This window comes from Aspergillus costaricaensis, assembly GCF_003184835.1.
Source record: "Aspergillus costaricaensis CBS 115574 unplaced genomic scaffold BO79scaffold_24, whole genome shotgun sequence".
NCBI lineage: Eukaryota > Fungi > Ascomycota > Eurotiomycetes > Eurotiales > Aspergillaceae > Aspergillus > Aspergillus costaricensis.
Window position 1 is genome coordinate 291607 of NW_020291824.1, and position 17672 is coordinate 309278.

A 17672-nucleotide genomic window follows, 5' to 3' on the forward strand; every position below is an offset into this window, starting at 1 on the left:
AGATATGGAGAACTGTAGATGCGGTCTTGCATTGTCCGGCGGAGAGAAAAAGTCGGAGGTGGTCCGTGCACTGCGGCGCCGGAGTTCAATTTTCAGTCCGCCGTCACGGACAACATCTCGCATCCCTCCATCGCCGTCCCCAGGTTTCCGCGTCAGCGACGTCCAATTACGCCTCACCGTCGTCTTCAACCTTCTCATCAATATGCTTTGCCTTCGGTGTACGGCTCTGCCGACCGCTTTCAGGTCCTTTGCGGCCCCAGCAACCAGGTACGTCCGTCCGAGTCTTGCACCCTGGATCCAATGAGACCACGCATCTGGGCTCTGTATATGGTCCGATTCCTCAATCGGGACAGGCAAATCGTCAGGGGAAGCTCTGGCACCTTAGGCACTTAATAGCATGGATGAATGAAATGTCTGACTTGAGTGGATTCACTAGACTCACCTCCGCACCGCTCACATCCACCGCAACCTCTCTATCAACACCGTTCCGTGCCCTCTCCTCCACGACCCTCTCCTCGCTCCGCCTCCCTCAACAACATCTCCCCTCTCAGAGCCTCATTACCTCTTCTTCCACCACTACTATCCGCTCTCTGCTCTCCACCAACAACTCCTTCGCAAACCAACAGACCCGCTCCTTCTCCGCCAGTGCCTCGTTGGGCGGAAAGCGCGATACCTACAACCCCTCGCGGAGGGTGCAGAAGCGCCGTCACGGATTCTTGGCTCGGTTGCGCTCGCGAGGTGGACGGAAGATTTTGTTGCGGAGAAGGGCTAGGGGGCGGAAGTCGCTGAGCTGGTAGATTGGAATGCGTTGTTCGGTGGTGATGTTTTCCTCGGTTTTTGTTCAATCTCATATTGTGTGTGGGCTGTGTACTATGACGTTTATTGCTCTTTGATTTTTGCGGTATCTGGATTTACTTTACTTATGGGGAAGTTCGGTGATGCGTCTTGTGCTTCCTGTGCCCCTCAGAGGAGGATGACATGAGGAGATTCAGCTTGGAATATGCCGAGCGGACCTTGCTCGCGTTCCGGGGGTATCCTTTGCGTTACTGGGACGGGGGTGGTATGAGTCTAGGGGTTCTATCTAGCTACCATTAATAGGACGTTGTCCTATGTGTACCATATACATATTTATACATAGATATCTCATTGTCACGTGGTTTGGTTTATTTACGTGGAGTGTGGTGGAGTCAGGGTGTAGATCTAACATCTGAGGTTAGCTATATTTCTCTCACAAAGATCGAGAAATGGAAGCTGTCTGGTACAAGGCTTGAAGCAGTGAAGAACAAATCATGTCACTAAGAGACCTAAGGGCCAAGTAATCTTTAGTGGTGGCTGAACGCAAAAGCATCTGCCAGCACTGTTTACTACAACAGGCAAGGAGAATGGAGAGGAACGAGAACATATTCGTGAAGTATTTAGGATGGTACATATAACAATTGCCGCAAAATATACCTGCCAAGGTCTGGTAAGTGTCAATAAACTACATCATTCAGATTAGGTTCAAGTCTCTGGTTGTTGACTGGCACTTAAATTGAACAATATATCATTAACTTCAAAAATCATTTGCGTGTGCTCAGTTGGAAACATCTCTAACAATACAGATCACACGGGTCGGCATATTTGTCCCAGACTTTCAGTGTCCCTGAATAGAGGTGGCTGATCTTTCGATTTAGGTGCTATCTAGGGATTGGCTCAAATATATCCTGTCATGTCTAGTGGTCGTCGTGTGTATGGCATCACTCATCATCTTCGTCATCCTCCATGTCTTCATCGCTGTCGTCTTCGTCTTCAGATCCGGTTTCGTACTCATCATCATCGTCGTCGTCAGACTCCTCGTCCTCGTCATCGCCGACCTTCAGTCCATAGTCATCTTCGAATTCCTTGAGTGGCTGCACCGCTGGCGTGAATCCCGATGCCTGGAGACCTTCCTTGATAGTCTAAGCCGACAGTTAGTAAATGACACACGAGAGTATGATAATTTCAGGGGAAACAAACCTCCTCAAGCACTGTAGCGCAGGTAACCACGATATTCGCCGTGGATGGGTTGAACAAAGGCAGAATGATGCTCTTCAGAGCACCCTTCACGTCATCAACGCTAGTAGCCCGCACCTGCTTGAGCACCCGCTCTTTGTAGTCGCTAGGTAGGCGCCGAATCACCTGTCGAATGAAACTGCCTGAGGCTGCGGCACCAATGGTCGACTGCTCATTCGCAAAGCTAACAACAATGCTGCTAATGGAGCCCTCCAGCATCAAAGGATCGAACGGCATCGCACCAGAGAGATGATCATCAACAATCTGTTTGCTTGAGTCGAAGGCCTTATGGGCGTTGGGAGAGCGATAAACGTCAAAGTTGACGAATCCGGTGTCGATGTTGTAGGCGAAGTTCGTGCCATATGCCAAACCCTTGCCTCGAACCGCAACCCAAAGGGGTCCCTCGACCGCATTCATGTATGCGATTGCAACCATCAAGGCAGGAAGTCTTGGATCATCATACGAATCCAGACCCCGTGCAGTTGCATATGCGAACGATGAATCAATCGTCGGCATAGGGACCACATACGACTTGCCGCCTAACTTCTGACCAGCCTCACTGAGCAACGGTCTTCTGGCCGTGATAGGCTGCAGAGGGGCACCTGCACCCAAACGCTCAGCAAATGGTTTCCATGCTGACACAGGGTTTTGAAGTTTCTCCAGGTCAGCGATGACCAAGACTCGCATGTTCTCGAAGCGGAAAAGCGCGTCTCTGATCTCTTCCATGCGCGCAACGACAGACTTCGGCTCTTCTGCCAGTTGCTTCTTGATCCGTTTCAAGTAACGCGCCTTCACCAAGGTGCTCCGAGCCCGAACAATAGATTCTGCCGCGTAGTGGACCATCACATGAACAGCCGCGAGCATGTCATCACCACTACGCTTGGAATCGGGCACATCGGAAAGCAGTCGGCTGGTAATCGCTCGGAGTCGCTCGACATCGAAAATCGAGTTCCAAGAAAGTTCCTGGATCCATGCAATCGCCGTATGATACTTCTCAAGCTCCACCTGGAATGAGATCCGCAGCATCTCCGAGTTTCCTAGGCTTCTGGCTCCTTCCATGGAGTAGCCAACTGTGTCCCTTTCCAATTCCACAACCACCTGCTCAAAGTTAATGGTTTCCCCATTCCGGTTGACAGGCAGGTTGAAGAACGCCTCGGTATACACGGACAGCAATGGGCGAAGCTGCACAGGTACGGCCTGCGCCGAGATGAGAAGGGAGAGCTGCACGAAGCTACTGGGGATGTGCTCAAAATGGATGAACAGGGGCAGATCGGATCCATCAGCATCCACCAGTTTTTGCGCCTTGTGGGACGGGCGTCCGGCATCCAGGGCTGCACCGGACCTGGCTGTAGTAGTGTCCACGAAATGGATAGACTCTACCCCGGGAATTTGGAACCTCTCCAGCATCTCCTTGGGGATCTCCTTGTCATTTTCAGCTTTAGCTTTCTCCAGCTTGTCGGCCAGCTTCTTCAGCCCTTCCTCACCCAAGCGCTTCTTTTGCTCTGCGACTCTAGCTTCTTCTTCCTTCTTCAGTGCGTCAGACATTTTGACGGACGGGACACCCAGGATAGTGACATGGTTGGCATCAGAAATCCACGTCTTGATGAAAGTGCGCCATTGTGCTTCACTCCACTTCTCCAACACGTCATATTCTTGCAAGGTCGCAACATCAAGCATAGTCGATCCGTCCCTCTTTCCGAAAAGGAAATCCGAGATCACGTACTCCGCAAAGGAAGAAGCGGAGCTTTCAGTAGAGAACTTCCAGGTCCGCCTTTGCCGGTCAATGCACTCCTTGATATATCTCATATCCAATTCCTTCTCCATAGCATCCTTGAGCACTTCGAAAAATCGTTGCTCTACCTTTGCCAGTTTCTCTGTCTCCACACTGGTCAAAGTGAAGCGGATCTCAATACTGGGATGATCTTCGGTAGCATAATAAACAGCACTGGCGAGCTGCTCCTTCTCAACCAAGATGTTGTCCAAGAGGGAAGCAGATGAACCGGCCAAATACAACAATGCAACATTAACAGCCCCGGCTGTTACAGTGTAAGTATCACTTCGAAATGAGGGAACTGGCGAAACACTCACTTTGAACAGGATCGGTACAGTCCGGACCGAGGAATCTAATCTCTATCTCTCCAAAAGATTCATCTTCTTCCGGGAATTCCACAGTCTGGACAATGGACTTCTCCAATGGCGGCGCCTGCTTGGAATCTACCCACGGTCTCTTAAAAGGTGATTCAGGACTGGGAATGACATCTAGAATAGTATCTTCAAATTTGTCCAAGGTCTCCAGCATGTTTTGGTGATCTACTTCGCCTGTGATAATCAGGCATAAGTTCTTGGGCTGGTACATCTCACGATGGAACGCTCGGATACGATCCGCGGTGAGTACACGGAGCTGCTCCATCATACCGCCTGTCTCGTAGCGGAAGCCTACACCATGCGGGTAAGTCAATCGACGAGCGGTTAGATCGATTAACTCTGCAGAGTTATTCTGCACACCCTGCATCTCCGAGTAGACGACTCCGGCGTCGTCACCGGAGCCGTCAATATGATGCACTTCGGTATAGCACCCTTCATCTGTCAGTGTTGGAGCTATAACATGCTCTAGGTACACGGGTAAGATTTGAGCAAATCCTTCCCAGCCTGCTGTGTCCAAGGTGTAGGCCGTGTGATCTGTGGCCGTCCAGGCATTAGTGCTCGAATAAACACGTGTTGCCAGCTTGTCAAGGAAGCCCTTATATCTATAGTTGCGAGAGCCCATGAAGCACAAGTGCTCCAATGTATGAGGAGCACCCGAGTCATCGAGAATCTCAGTGGCTAGAACAAAATATCCCGTGACTTTGGGTCCTTTTTGGTCAATGACCACTACCCTCATGCCTGTTCTCTCCGATTCATACTGAGCAAACTCGCTAGGCGAGTACTCCGGCTTAAACTTCTGGAGTAGCTTGAAATGGCTGTTTTGGGTAGATGACATGTTGCTCAATGGTCTCTGGAAATGTGATTTATAACCAAATTCTGCGATCACACCCCGTAGTGATAATCTGAAAGACTGTTAGTATTCCATAGACCAGAAACGCAGATGTCTAAGAAGCAAGTATAACAGTTTTATTCATTTCAAAGAAGCTAGCAATGCTTGAGGTTCGGGATGCGGGGAACTGAAACGGGAAAAGCACCCATTCCATGTCTGAAATACCAATAGCAAGAACAAGGGAATTGCAAATTGTAATAATACGACATCACGGAGACCATGAAGCATGCTGTATGACTGCGCAAAACTGTGGCAGCCAATGCAAGGCTGCCAGTTCAGGGATTGGATGTTCAATACAGACGACGACGGAGGGGCAGTCTCTTTTCTTTCTTTTTTTTTATTCGATGGAGTTCAGGGCTGGCACTAGCATGGACTCACATGGATCGAGAAGCGTTTGCCCGAATCAGGCTTCTCAATAGTAACTGAGACAACACGATGGGCTCTGCTTGACGCCGGTTATGATTGTTTCAGGAATTTTCAGGTCACACAGTTGGCCGCTGAACGAAGAGGTTACCCTCCAACTGTAACGGTTCAGAGTGGAGTAGTTCAGGTTCCGGTCCGATAGAGCTCACCACACCAACAGACACTTCACGAAAAGACAACCCGGATCTAGGTTTGAAGAAATCTTCATCGAACAAAAAACGAAGAATATACATGCAGATAAGACAACTAAAAAAATTAAAGTAGAACTTAAAAATGGTCTCAGTTTGGCCGTGGGGAAGAGCGAGACCGTTTGTGGTCTTGCCTATCGCAGCCAAGGCGGTGAGCGGTGAAGTCACATGGCGGTGTTGACAGCTCGCCTTCCCTTTCGGTTGCGATTTGCTTCATTGGATACCTTGGTATATCTTTGGGGATCGATACCTGGCAGATCGCCTTTACATGGGAAGCGGAGCTTAGTGTGGCTCTTCTGCTGGCCTGCCTTACCTTTTTGATCCGCCGGTTACCAAGAATCAAAGGCTCTTGTTTACTGACAAGATGTCCGCTAAGGTATCGGAGCAGGACATAGGCCAGTCGGTGCTGGATTTCGTGACCGACGGTACTTATCCAGGGTCGGAGCAGGTTGTCGCCTCTGACTTTTCTGGCTCTATCTTGGCGAAGGAATTGGAGCTGATATCGAAGGCTAGAGAGCAAGTTGAAGTAAGTAGTATCTAATGCGGAGCCCCGCACAAGTAGCAGCCCAGATGGCATTATAACTAAATGAGAATTTCCAATAGGCCGAGATCAACTTCCTCAGTCGTGAAAACAACTTCAATGCGGACGGATGGATTTCACAGGCCAAGCAGCTTCATGCAGACATTGAACGTTCTAGAGTCACTGCGAGGGAAATCGTCGAGCAACATGAGAAAACGCAACCTTTGCAATTGAAAGTGGAAGATGCTTCTGCGAAAGTTGGTCTCATTGAGACCGAAATCGCGTTCAATCAGGCGGTAACCAGTGCGCTGACAGAAGTACAAAAGCTGTGCAAACAACTAGACGACGGACGAGCAGCTCTCGGGGAGGGCCGCACCATGGCTGCCATTGACACATTGGAATCCACTGAACACGCCGTCAAGCGAAGCAGTCATTTCACAAACACAAACGTTCTACATATACTGCTAGAGAATGCCGCCGGGCTGCGGAAAGATATCATGGAAGCTGTCCGTAACCGCTGGAACGAACAGCTACATATCGATAAGACGGAGGGAAAGCTGACCATTTCCAAGGACAGCGGTATGATTCTTCTGTTGGATGGTGCCAGGTCATTCAAGCTCATTAACATATTTCATAGATGATACATTGCACGAGACTATCGTGGCCTTGACCAGGCTTGAGATGTTCCCCTCAGCAAGGGATAGGTTCCCAAAGGAATTGATATCGAAGATAATTGATCCGATATTGCTGCCTGGAGCCACTGGGCGTAGCCATGAGTGCCATGTTTCAGGGTCTACGATATACCTTGACCCGCAGCCATCAACGGCATCAATACCAGAGCTGCTTGAACGCCTAGTCAAGGTATTGGGCTTCTTGAAGCAATATGTTCCCGCGCCTATTGTGGAATCATTCTCGGAAATGTTCATTCCCTCGCTGTCTTCCAAGATAATCGAATTGTGGCTATCACCTGCTATTCCAACCGATCTTGAAGGCTTGGGACAGTTTGAGCAAATGCTCGATCATGTCCTCAAATTCACGAAGAACATTGAGAGTTATGAGTGGCGCGGCCAAGAAGAACTCATCTCTTGGGTCAACCAGGCTCCACGTCTCTGGATAGCTAGAAGGCGCGTTGATTCATTGGATCAAGTTCGGAGAATTCTCGCTGCTTCCCAAGGCACTACACAACAGGTTGAGAGAATTGAAGTCGAGAAGGTCTCCGGGAGTGATGAAGCGCTGCTGGAGAATGCTGCACCTGATGATTGGGACGCTGGTTGGGAAGAAGACAATGAGAGCGGCTCTAAGGGGAAGCAGCCCAGTAATTTCGACGATGAGGAAGACGTGAGTGCATGGGGGCTGGATGATGATACTGAAGAACATGACCCCAAAACGAAAAATGGCACAGCCACGGCATCTGCGGACAATGATGATGATGCTGGAGATGCCTGGGGCTGGGGTGATGAGGATGAAGAACAGAACGCCGAGGTCTCAGAGCCTAAGACACCAGTTGTGCCTGCAACTGTCAATGGCAAGGGTGGGGCCAGCCATTCCACTCCCAGAGAGGTTACTTTGAGGGAGAAGTACACCATCACAGACATCCCCGACTCTATTCTGGGTGTCGTCAAGCAACAAGTGGTGGACTCCAATGCCATATCCCAGCCTGCGTAAGTCTTTCATGGTCAGAGTTCTATAGTGATTCTAATACGTTGCAGGCATGCCCACTCACGTGTGGTTTCCTCCGGAACAGGACTTCTCGCACTCCCAACTCTGATATTGGCCATGTTCAAAGCCACAGCCTCGACTTTCTACGGTCTCAAATTGAGTGCTGGGCAGATGTATTTATATAACGACAGCCTGTATCTCGCCGGTCAAGTTCGTGATCTCGCAGAGGAGTACCAGATCACCAGGCTTCATGCAGATATCGAAACTCTTGAGAAATATGGAAAACTGGCTTACAGCAAAGAGATGCAGACCCAACGCACAATTGTCACAGACCTTCTAGACGGTGCACAGGGCTTCAGCCAATGCTCAGAGCAACCGTTCCTTGGTGAATGCGAAAATGCGGTCAGCGCAACAGTGGACAGAATTCGCGACGTTTTCAAAGAATGGCAGCCTATCTTGTCGCAGTCTGCACTTCTTCAATCGATCGGCTCATTGGTTTCAACTGTCATCAGCAAGATGATAATCGAAATTGAGGATTTGGGTGACATTTCAGAGCCCCAGTCACAGCGACTTGTGTCATTTTGCAACCAAGTGACTGGGCTGGAAGATCTATTCATCCCTGAGGGCCCAGATAACACCGAGCGTTCGCCTATGACGGCCGTCTACGTACAAAACTGGTTGAAATTCCAGTATCTGATCAATATATTGGAAAGCTCTCTTGCTGACATCAAATTCCTTTGGCTCGAAGGCGAATTGCGTCTAGAGTTTTCTCCAGACGAGGTCGTGGATCTGATCGAAGCTCTTTTTGCCGAATCCGATTACCGGCGTAAGGCTATCGCGGACATCAGAAGGGCATCACGAGGGCAATAGTCGTTAGCTTTACTTCCATGTATATAAACTTAGCAAAATGGCATATTGTTGTCTTTGGTGCATATTTTTGCTCTTCTACTTATCTGGTACGTAATGTTGCGGCGGGGAATCTCCGCGCTTTGCACAAGTGGCCGCATCGGTTGCCGTATTTTTTTTCCTCACTCGGTGGAGTTTTCTCAACTGCACTTTGAAGTGCTCTAGATCGCGCCCTTCATAACCCCCATATTTCCCTTCAGTGCCATTATGAACGGCGTTCAGGATTCGACGTCTGCTGCGGCCTCGTCCCAGTCTGCGCAGAGGCAGGTGCGTGTGCAGCTAGTTAGCAAGCAAGAAGACATTGCGCTGCCTGAGAGCACCGGCCCCATTCTGGTTCCCACAGGTATGAATGCATTTTGGCAGATCGCTGCCAGTCTGCCTTATATACACATACGTTCTCACTAACTTCTTTATCTGTTTGTAGGATTGCGGAGATATGCGCTTTCTACCCTGGTGAACAATCTTTTGGGAAACGACAAGCCGGTGCCATTTGAGTTTTTGATCAATGGCGCATTCCTTCGGACTTCGATCGATGAATACTTGACGGCCAATGGCATATCTGCGGAAACTACTCTGGAAATTGAGTATATCAGAGCGTTGATTCCCCCGCTTCATATTGCTTCGTTCGAGCATGATGACTGGGTTGGCTCGGTGGATGTCCTCTCTGCGACCTCGCCAGCTACCTCTTGGGCTTCTGCGATCGTGTCTCCGGGGCAGGAGAGGATCCTATCGGGCAGCTACGACGGGTTGCTTCGTGTGTGGAATATGTCGTCTCAAATCGTCGCAACCTCACCGTCCCCGGCTGATGGGGGACACGGCGCGTCTATCAAGGCCGCCAAGTTCGTCTCGCCGAATTCGATCGTGTCGGCTGGCCTTGATCGCACCGTTCGACTCTGGAAATACAACGAAAGCGATGATGGATTCTCAGGAAAGATCACCCCGCAGATTGAGCTCTACGGACACAAATCTGGTATCAACTCGTTGGCTGTGCATGCCCCCTCGAACCGTATTCTCTCCGCTTCGGCAGACCACAACATTGGCTTCTGGTCGACAAAGAAATCAGATGCCCCAGCTGCTCCCGAGAACCTAGTTTCGTCTGCTGCGTCACGGAGCTCCAAGCGCAGAAAGGTGAGCTCGTCCGTCAGCACCCCGCAGCGCGGCCCGCTTGCGCTGTTGTCTTCCCACACCGCGCCAGTCTCAGCTGCCATTTTTGACACGAACGACTCGACTGTCGGTTACTCTACTTCTTGGGATCACTCTCTGCGTACATGGGATCTGGTCACGGCCGCTTTAGTAGACACCAGATCGACATCCCATTCGTTGCTATCTCTCGAGCATCTCCCCGAGCACCACCTTCTTGCGACAGGTACTTCTGCTCGCCACATCACTCTCATCGACCCTCGTACGTCAGCGACAACAATCTCCGCCATGACCCTTAGAGGCCACACCAATGCCGTGGTTTCTCTTTCCCGCGATCCCCACAGCAGCTACGGTCTCATTAGTGGCAGTCACGACGGTACCTGCCGAATCTGGGATATCCGTGCTACAAAGACGGATAAGGACGGTGTTGTTGGCGAGAGCGTGTACTCGATTACTCGGAGAAGCTTGGAAGAGCAAGGTAAAGCGGATGCTAAGCGAGTAGGTGGAGAGGGAGTCAAGGTCTTCAGTGTGTGCTGGGACCGTTCGGTTGGCATTGTTAGCGCCGGTGAGGATAAGAGGATTCAGATCAACCGGGGTGAAGGCGTATTGTCTTCCGCATAAGAGGAGTTGCACATATGGTTCTGGCGTTATACTTATAGGATGAAAAGTTTGGTTCTGACTCTTTGTATTAAACAAGCCGCTGTACGAGCTGATGTTTCCACTTGCAATATATCATATAATTGCTCTAAGAGGCAGCATGGAATCACTACTATGATCTCCTTAGAGTCTCAATGTTTCATTGTCTACATAAAATACATCTCCAGGGTGGAGACGGTCAAGCCAGAACACTAATTTACAAAAGCAAGTTTATAACGCCATTCCATGCCCCAACTGAAACGAAGCCGCAAGACCACTGGGGTCGAAATGAATCATCATGTTAACCTCACAGTCTTCTTTCCATACGGTTGAGCTTGACAGCAGATTTAATCTAGAAATCATGTTAGTAAGATTCTTGCTCTGTGTAGTACCCCACGACCACATCCACCAGCGAAGTGCTCCAACACTCCCTGGTATCATAGTTGGAGATATTTAAACATGGGTGTAAACCAACCTGGCTCCTCGTCCGCTGTCCCCGAACGGGCAAACCGAGCGCATGACGCCGACCACGGTAGGTTCCCGTCTCCTTCAGACGCTTGATGTTATCGAGGTACTGCCTGCGAAGGTCGTTCTCAATCTTCATATCGGACAAGGCGGCCGTGATATCGAGGACCTGCTTGTTCGCCAAGTCGCCAACCTTGCATGTTGGGTGGATGTGGAAGCGGGCAAGGAGACGGGTCGAGGTCAAGTTACCGATGCCGAAGAAGGACTCAAGCGATTTCTGAATTCAGTCAGACTAGGCGTTGAAGGAAAGATGGAAGTTCGGAGTTGCTTGCCTTGACGAGGTTTCGCTCGGGGAAGTTCACGCCCAAAATGAAAACCTAATTGCTTATTAGCCACACATTTGAGAGAGACTTTGTACTGGCATAGTATTAATACATACCATCTTGACGGTTTGGCTTGTTCAGTGCTCCAGGGGATGTGATATGGCTCAAAATGCCTATGCGCTGCGCTATTCTTCTATCAACCTCCGCAGTCTGGCTCAGTTCAGCGCGGAAGAAATCGACCAGTAACAATGTTTCTCCGAACAAATCTGAGTAATTTTGAGTTTTGCATACATAAAATACATCCTAATTCTTCCGCGGTTGCGGCGCAGTGAATGAAAATTTCAAGTGATAGCTGCAAAGATACAGTCATACTAATCCCGATACGGTTATGGTGCTCTTGGCATCTCCGCAGTAATGCAAGCTGGCCTCCATTCGCCGCATGATTGCTCCTTGAGTCTCCTGTGTTCTCAAGCAATTGTTAGAATTCTCCTACATTGGAGACATCCTGAGCAATCATGAACTTCAAGAACCTTTTCCTGTCTTTCTTCTTCGTCCTGGCGGTTGGACTTGCTCTTGTCCACGCCGAAGAGGCTCAGCCCCGGGGTCCCAAGATCACCAGTAAGGTATGTATAGATGTGATCTTCGGCACTTACAACCATTGTGAATTGCTTTCCAAGTATGACATACTAACTGTATTTACATATAGGTGTTCTTTGATATCGAGCACGGAGACAAGCCTCTGGGCAGAGTCGTGCTTGGCTTGTATGGCAAGACTGTCCCTAAGGTACGTGATCGTCGTCATGCTATTGTCACTCGGAGCTCCTAGACTGATAATATTACTTTTGCTTTTTTAGACCGCTGAGAACTTCCGGTATGATTTTACGAGCTCTATGAAGCTTCTGCGCCATTCTAACATTGCTCGTATTCAGTGCTCTCGCTACTGGTGAGAAGGGGTTTGGCTATGAAGGGTCTACCTTCCACCGTGTCATCAAGGACTTCATGATCCAGGGTGGTGACTTCACTCGTGGCGATGGTCAGTACTACAAGGATCTTCATTTTATGTGTACAATGCCTCTGCCATATGCTGACCCTTCAAACGAAAGGTACCGGTGGAAAGTCTATCTACGGTGAGAAGTTCGCCGATGAGAACTTCAAGCTGAGGCACACGCGCAAGGGTCTGCTGAGCATGGCCAACGCCGGCAAGGACACCAACGGCTCCCAGTTCTTCATCACCACCGTTCCTACACCGTAAGTCCGTGCCAAACCTGTATGGCGATGACAGCCAGCTTACGATTTCGGGATAGTTGGCTTGATGGCCGCCACGTTATCTTCGGTGAAGTGCTCGAGGGCTACGAGATTGTCGCTCAGATCGAGAACGTGCCTAAGGGCCGTTCTGACAGACCCGTGGAGACTGTCAAGATCGTCAAGAGCGGAGAGCTGGAGTCTGAGGACAAGGCTGAAGAAAAAGGTAGCAGCCACGAGGAGCTGTAGACCTGTTTCCTGAGGTCTCAGCCTGCTTCTCGATAAGACTGTGATGTGCTGATCGCTTGTAAAGAAACGAGCTCTGAAGAAGAGTCACAACCTTCAGCAATTGCTGTTGTTCCTTCTCCAACCCCTTTGTCTATGACATCTGATAACGCTCCTTACATCTTCCCGAAATTCGCAGCGCTTGCCATTGTTGTCGGTCTCTTGGTCGTCCTGGTCCGACGCAGCTTTAAGGGAGAACAGGAGAAGGCTGAGAGGAGCATTGTTTAGAAAAAAAATTGTACTCATCCAAATACATGGAAAGAATTGCTCAGTAATTTTACCCTCTGCTGCAGCTCGTACTGTACATCTTCCTTGCAGTGTATGACTACAAAGTACTGCAGGCTGTATTCAAGTGCCACATGACGAGCCGACGCATAACCCACGCCTTAAAAACAGCCGTGGCAAGCGCGCCAGGAGCAAGTGCTGTGAGATCATCTTCCAGTGGCAAGTAAGAGAAAGGCTTGGCCTCCGGTTGGGCCAACGAAGTACTTTTGTGGTAAGCTCCACTGGCAGGCAGCGGCAAGGATGCGCCCACCACCTAGTCTACCTTTGGAACAGTCCAAGTACTCCTGCCACCCCTAACCATCTAGTACTTTGTTAGTCAGTGGTATGATAGGCACCGTCCAGTAGGAAAGTTTTTCTCGGCGATAAGATTTGCTCGTTGCCTACCATACTTCACCGACCCCACGCTGACGACCTGAGTGGGAGACCATTCCACCTGCGGAGTAAGGTTATTTCCTCCCAGGAGTAACACCATTCCACTGAGGTTCCTCTGCGGTCATTGGGACTTGGGAATTTACAAAGTCTAGCTTGCTTTCAGCATGACCGTCACGAACTATGGATTTTATAGTCAGACTTCGAATATAAAGATCCGTTCAACCGGGTGCAAGTAACAAACAGGTGACCTGTTATATACAGCAGTTGGGCACGGACAGCATGAACGACAACAGTACTATCATCATCCAAGGCCTCTCAACGGGGACTTAGTAATGCACAATGATGCTTAAATCACGTCAATCCTGGAGGGCAAGTGCCCACTTTTTGGCGTTGTAAGCCTAGTATAGGACGATCATACTCCGTACTGTAAGACAAATTTTTGTATGCTGTGGTCAGGAGTTAAGTATACAATTTCAAACATTGCTGCAGTCAGAAGTTCTGATCACCGAGGATCAGTCAACATACCAGGGCGCAGAAGCCTATCAGTTTCCACGATACAGCGACGACGTTGACACTGTAAAAAAGGAAGACGCCGGAGGCGAAGTATAGTACTTCGCCATGGCCGGGGTGCCAAGTAAGGATGCGCTTGGCTGGAGAGGGTACATCACGTGGCCGTGACAGTATCTACGGGGGAGGCGAGCCTGAGGCAAAAGGCAGAGTTTTTTTAGACCTCGTCAGATTGGCTCAAACCGGATCAACTGGTGAACAAGTCGCTGCTACTAGTACCCTAGATAGTATAGAATGTGGGATTTCGGCCAACAACCCTAGGATCTTGCAGCTGGCCAAAAGTTCCAAATAGAAAATGTATTATGGCTTCTAGTCGAATCGACAGCGTTTCAATGCGGGAAGTTCCTTGATCTTGATCAGAGTTTTACACTTTTTAATCCATGAAATTGTTCTTGATCCGGTTGACCAAAGGGGACAAGCAGAGACAGCGCGAGAAGGAACTTCCAGCAAGTGAGTAGTGACGGAGGTACAACAGGGCCAAAATAGACAGGGCCCAGCCCATCATCATCTGGCAACACAGGCAGAACCGCCAGAACCAACTACGCCGCCACTCTGTTTCGTTTAGCCTTTTTAGAATTTTCTCTGGATTTTTCCCATTCCCCCTTCCTGTTTGGTGCAATGGCCGTTTGGCCTGCGCTGGCCGGCTTGCCCTCCTGCTGCTGCTTCCCTTCGCTTCTTTTTTGCACGCTGAACCTTTTTTTCTCACCCGGACCGTCCCCAATAATCCCATCGCCGGGCTGCCAATAAGCAAGCAAAACCTTCCCAGTGCGCAGGCCTGCCAACCACTGCCAGTGCATTATTCCCTTAGTTTCGTAGTCATCGTCTTTGCCTCTCCTCCCCGTTCTCCGTCCCACAAACCTTCTTCCTCTTCCCTACTTCTTTTCCTCCCATCCCCTCTAAACCTCCCCTCCTAATCCAGTCTGGTTTCAATTTTTTTTTTCTCCAATATCTCCACATCGTATCCTATTCTCTTCCCCTTCCCCCCCTTTTTTCTTCTCTTTTTCTACACCGTAATAGAGGTTAGATCTGGGAGATCGTCTTGTTCTTCGTTTAGTATTCCTCCCCAAGGTCTTTCTTTACCCTGTTCCTCTTTCTCGCTCTGTGTTACTCTTATTGATCCCCTGTGTATTGCCACTCGATAGAGACGCGGGGACTTTTTACTTCACTTTTTCATTTTCTTTCCTTTTGTCCTGTACAGAAGAAAAGAAATTTGCAGTGTTCGCCCGCAAGGACAACATCCGCTAAAAAATCGCTTTGTTCAACTACCAGCATAGTACGTTTTTTTTTCTTCTTCTGTGCCGGCTCCCTCCAACGACATCCAACGCGTTTTGCTCATCTGTCTTCGGTGTCTACAGTTCGAAATACCGCAAATATGGCCGACAGCTTGAAGATGGGAAACCTTTCCCTCAACGAGTCTCAGCACGCTCCTGCCGCTGCCCCCAACACGGGTCGCGCCGCTTACATCCCTCCCCATCTTCGCGGACGCCAGATGGGTGGAAACATGGACGGTGCTGCCGCTGCCCCTCCCCCCGGTCCCGCCGCTGGCCCTGGCAACTCCTGGGGTGGTCCTAGGTAAGTGATCTTGCATCACGGGCGTGTCCCATTTCACGTTGTGTGTAGTGACTAACTGGCATGATTTTGCAGAGGCGGCCCTCGCGGTGGCCAGTGGGCCAACGCCAACGCCCCCGATTTCAGCCCTCGCGGTCCCAATGGTAACACTAGCTGGAGCCCTCACGAAGCTCGCCGGCCCTTTAATCCAAATGCTTACGGACACCCAGGTCACGGAGGCTCTTATGGAGGAAGTGGAGGTGGTTCTGCCCGAGGCTCTGGAGATGGCCAGTGGCGTGACGGCAAGCACATTCCCGGTCCTGCCAATCCCCGTCTCGAACGCGAGCTTTTCGGTCTTCCCAACGATCCCACCAAGCAGAACACCGGTATCAACTTCGCCAATTACGACGACATCCCCGTGGAGGCCTCTGGTCACGATGTCCCGGAGCCGGTCAACGCCTTCACCAACCCGCCCCTGGATGACCACCTGATTGAGAACATCAAGCTCGCCCACTACCAGACTCCCACCCCCGTCCAGAAGTACTCCATCCCCATTGTCATGAACGGCCGCGATTTGATGGCCTGCGCCCAGACTGGTTCCGGAAAGACTGGTGGTTTCCTCTTCCCTATTTTGTCTCAGGCTTATCAGAACGGTCCTTCCGCTGCTCCTGCCCAGGCTGGCGGTCAATTCGGTTACGGACGTCAACGCAAGGCGTACCCGACCTCCCTCATTCTGGCCCCCACCCGTGAGCTTGTTTCCCAGATTTTCGACGAGGCCCGTAAGTTCGCCTACCGCTCCTGGGTCCGCCCTTGCGTTGTGTACGGTGGTGCCGATATCGGTTCCCAGCTCCGCCAGATTGAGCGCGGATGTGATCTTCTGGTCGCTACCCCTGGTCGTCTTGTCGATCTTATCGAGCGTGGCCGCATCTCTCTGGTCAACATCAAGTACCTGATCCTGGATGAGGCCGATCGTATGTTGGACATGGGTTTCGAGCCCCAGATTCGCCGCATCGTGGAAGGCGAGGATATGCCCCACGTGAATGACCGCCAGACGCTGATGTTTTCGGCCACTTTCCCCCGTGACATCCAGATGCTGGCTCGCGACTTCTTGAAGGACTACGTCTTCCTGTCCGTCGGCCGTGTCGGATCTACCTCTGAGAACATCACCCAGAAGGTTGAATATGTCGAAGACCACGACAAGCGCTCCGTCCTCTTGGATATCCTCCACACCCACGGCACTAGCGGTCTCACCCTCATCTTCGTCGAGACTAAGCGTATGGCCGATTCTCTGTCCGACTTCCTTCTTAACCAGCGTTTCCCCGCCACCGCTATTCACGGTGATCGTACCCAGCGTGAGCGTGAGCGTGCTTTGGAAATGTTCCGCTCTGGCCGTTGCCCTATCCTTGTTGCCACTGCTGTTGCTGCTCGTGGTCTCGATATCCCCAATGTCACCCACGTCATCAACTACGACTTGCCCACCGACATCGATGACTATGTTCACCGTATTGGTCGTACTGGTCGTGCCGGTAACACTGGTATCGCCACTGCTTTCTTCAACCGTGGCAACCGGGGTGTTGTCCGCGACCTGATCGATCTTCTGAAGGAGGCTCACCAGGAGGTCCCCTCGTTCCTCGAGAGCATTGCTCGTGAGGGCAGCGGCTATGGTGGTCGTGGCGGCCGTGGTGGACGTGGTCGTGGCGCCAACGCTACCCGTGACATGCGTCGCGTGGGTGGTGGTATGGGCGGTCCTCCCTCCTTTGGCGGCAGCAGCTACGGTGCACCTGGCGGCAGCTATGGTGGCGGCGGCAGCAGCTATGGCGCCCCTCCCTCCTATGGAGGCGGTGGTGGCTATGGCGGCGGCGGCGGCGGCGGCAGCTACGGTGGTGGCTACGGCAACCCCTCCGGCCCTACTGGACCTTCTTCCTGGTGGTAAATTAATCACTGGGGGAAGTTGTGGTCTCTGACGAGGCCGTCGGGTCTGATTGGCTTCTTTTTCTTCATTTGCCTCTCCTTTGACGGATACGATCAGAACGAGTCCTGAGTTCTTC

The 17672-nt window shown here is 50.8% G+C and overlaps 7 protein-coding genes across 7 annotated transcripts; 5 read left to right on the forward strand and 2 right to left on the reverse strand.

Annotated features, from left to right (window-relative positions):
• Nucleotides 1–4: 4 nt before the first annotated feature.
• Nucleotides 5–1108, forward strand: BO79DRAFT_288941 (mitochondrial 54S ribosomal protein bL34m; the record flags this gene model as incomplete). Its single annotated transcript, XM_025688738.1, has 2 exons — nt 5–267; nt 437–1108. The coding sequence occupies 2 exons, from the start codon at nt 5–7 to the stop codon at nt 795–797; spliced, it is 624 nt and encodes a 207-aa protein (XP_025537519.1). The 3' UTR covers nt 798–1108.
• A 628-nt stretch (nt 1109–1736) lies between these two features.
• Nucleotides 1737–5011, reverse strand: BO79DRAFT_257088 (putative zinc metalloprotease; the record flags this gene model as incomplete). The annotated part of the gene is made up of 3 exons (XM_025686239.1): nt 1737–1937; nt 1996–4067; nt 4120–5011. 3 exons carry the CDS (start codon nt 5009–5011, stop codon nt 1737–1739), a joined length of 3165 nt encoding a protein of 1054 aa, XP_025537520.1.
• Nucleotides 5012–6040: 1029 nt separating this feature from the next.
• BO79DRAFT_239017 (uncharacterized protein) lies at nt 6041–8742 on the forward strand (the record flags this gene model as incomplete). The annotated part of the gene is made up of 4 exons (XM_025684873.1): nt 6041–6202; nt 6280–6775; nt 6834–7857; nt 7906–8742. 4 exons carry the CDS (start codon nt 6041–6043, stop codon nt 8723–8725), a joined length of 2502 nt encoding a protein of 833 aa, XP_025537521.1. The 3' UTR covers nt 8726–8742.
• A 202-nt stretch (nt 8743–8944) lies between these two features.
• Nucleotides 8945–10655, forward strand: BO79DRAFT_176903 (WD repeat WDR12/YTM1 family ribosome biogenesis protein). Its single transcript, XM_025679881.1, has 2 exons — nt 8945–9104; nt 9186–10655. The coding sequence occupies exons 1-2, from the start codon at nt 8969–8971 to the stop codon at nt 10520–10522; spliced, it is 1473 nt and encodes a 490-aa protein (XP_025537522.1). The 5' UTR covers nt 8945–8968; the 3' UTR covers nt 10523–10655.
• Nucleotides 10656–10680: 25 nt separating this feature from the next.
• BO79DRAFT_176906 (mitochondrial 37S ribosomal protein uS13m) lies at nt 10681–11512 on the reverse strand. The gene is made up of 4 exons (XM_025679882.1): nt 11442–11512; nt 11335–11379; nt 11013–11279; nt 10681–10889 (listed from the first exon to the last, which is right to left on the reverse strand). The coding sequence occupies exons 1-4, from the start codon at nt 11442–11444 to the stop codon at nt 10845–10847; spliced, it is 360 nt and encodes a 119-aa protein (XP_025537523.1). The 5' UTR covers nt 11445–11512; the 3' UTR covers nt 10681–10844.
• Nucleotides 11513–11795: 283 nt separating this feature from the next.
• BO79DRAFT_210170 (peptidylprolyl isomerase) lies at nt 11796–13124 on the forward strand. The gene is made up of 6 exons (XM_025682746.1): nt 11796–11948; nt 12032–12109; nt 12180–12196; nt 12255–12358; nt 12429–12573; nt 12630–13124. Exons 1-6 carry the CDS (start codon nt 11841–11843, stop codon nt 12814–12816), a joined length of 639 nt encoding a protein of 212 aa, XP_025537524.1. The 5' UTR covers nt 11796–11840; the 3' UTR covers nt 12817–13124.
• A 2324-nt stretch (nt 13125–15448) lies between these two features.
• Nucleotides 15449–17557, forward strand: BO79DRAFT_219626 (DEAD/DEAH box helicase; the record flags this gene model as incomplete). The annotated part of the gene is made up of 2 exons (XM_025683461.1): nt 15449–15648; nt 15721–17557. 2 exons carry the CDS (start codon nt 15449–15451, stop codon nt 17555–17557), a joined length of 2037 nt encoding a protein of 678 aa, XP_025537525.1.
• Nucleotides 17558–17672: the final 115 nt, after the last annotated feature.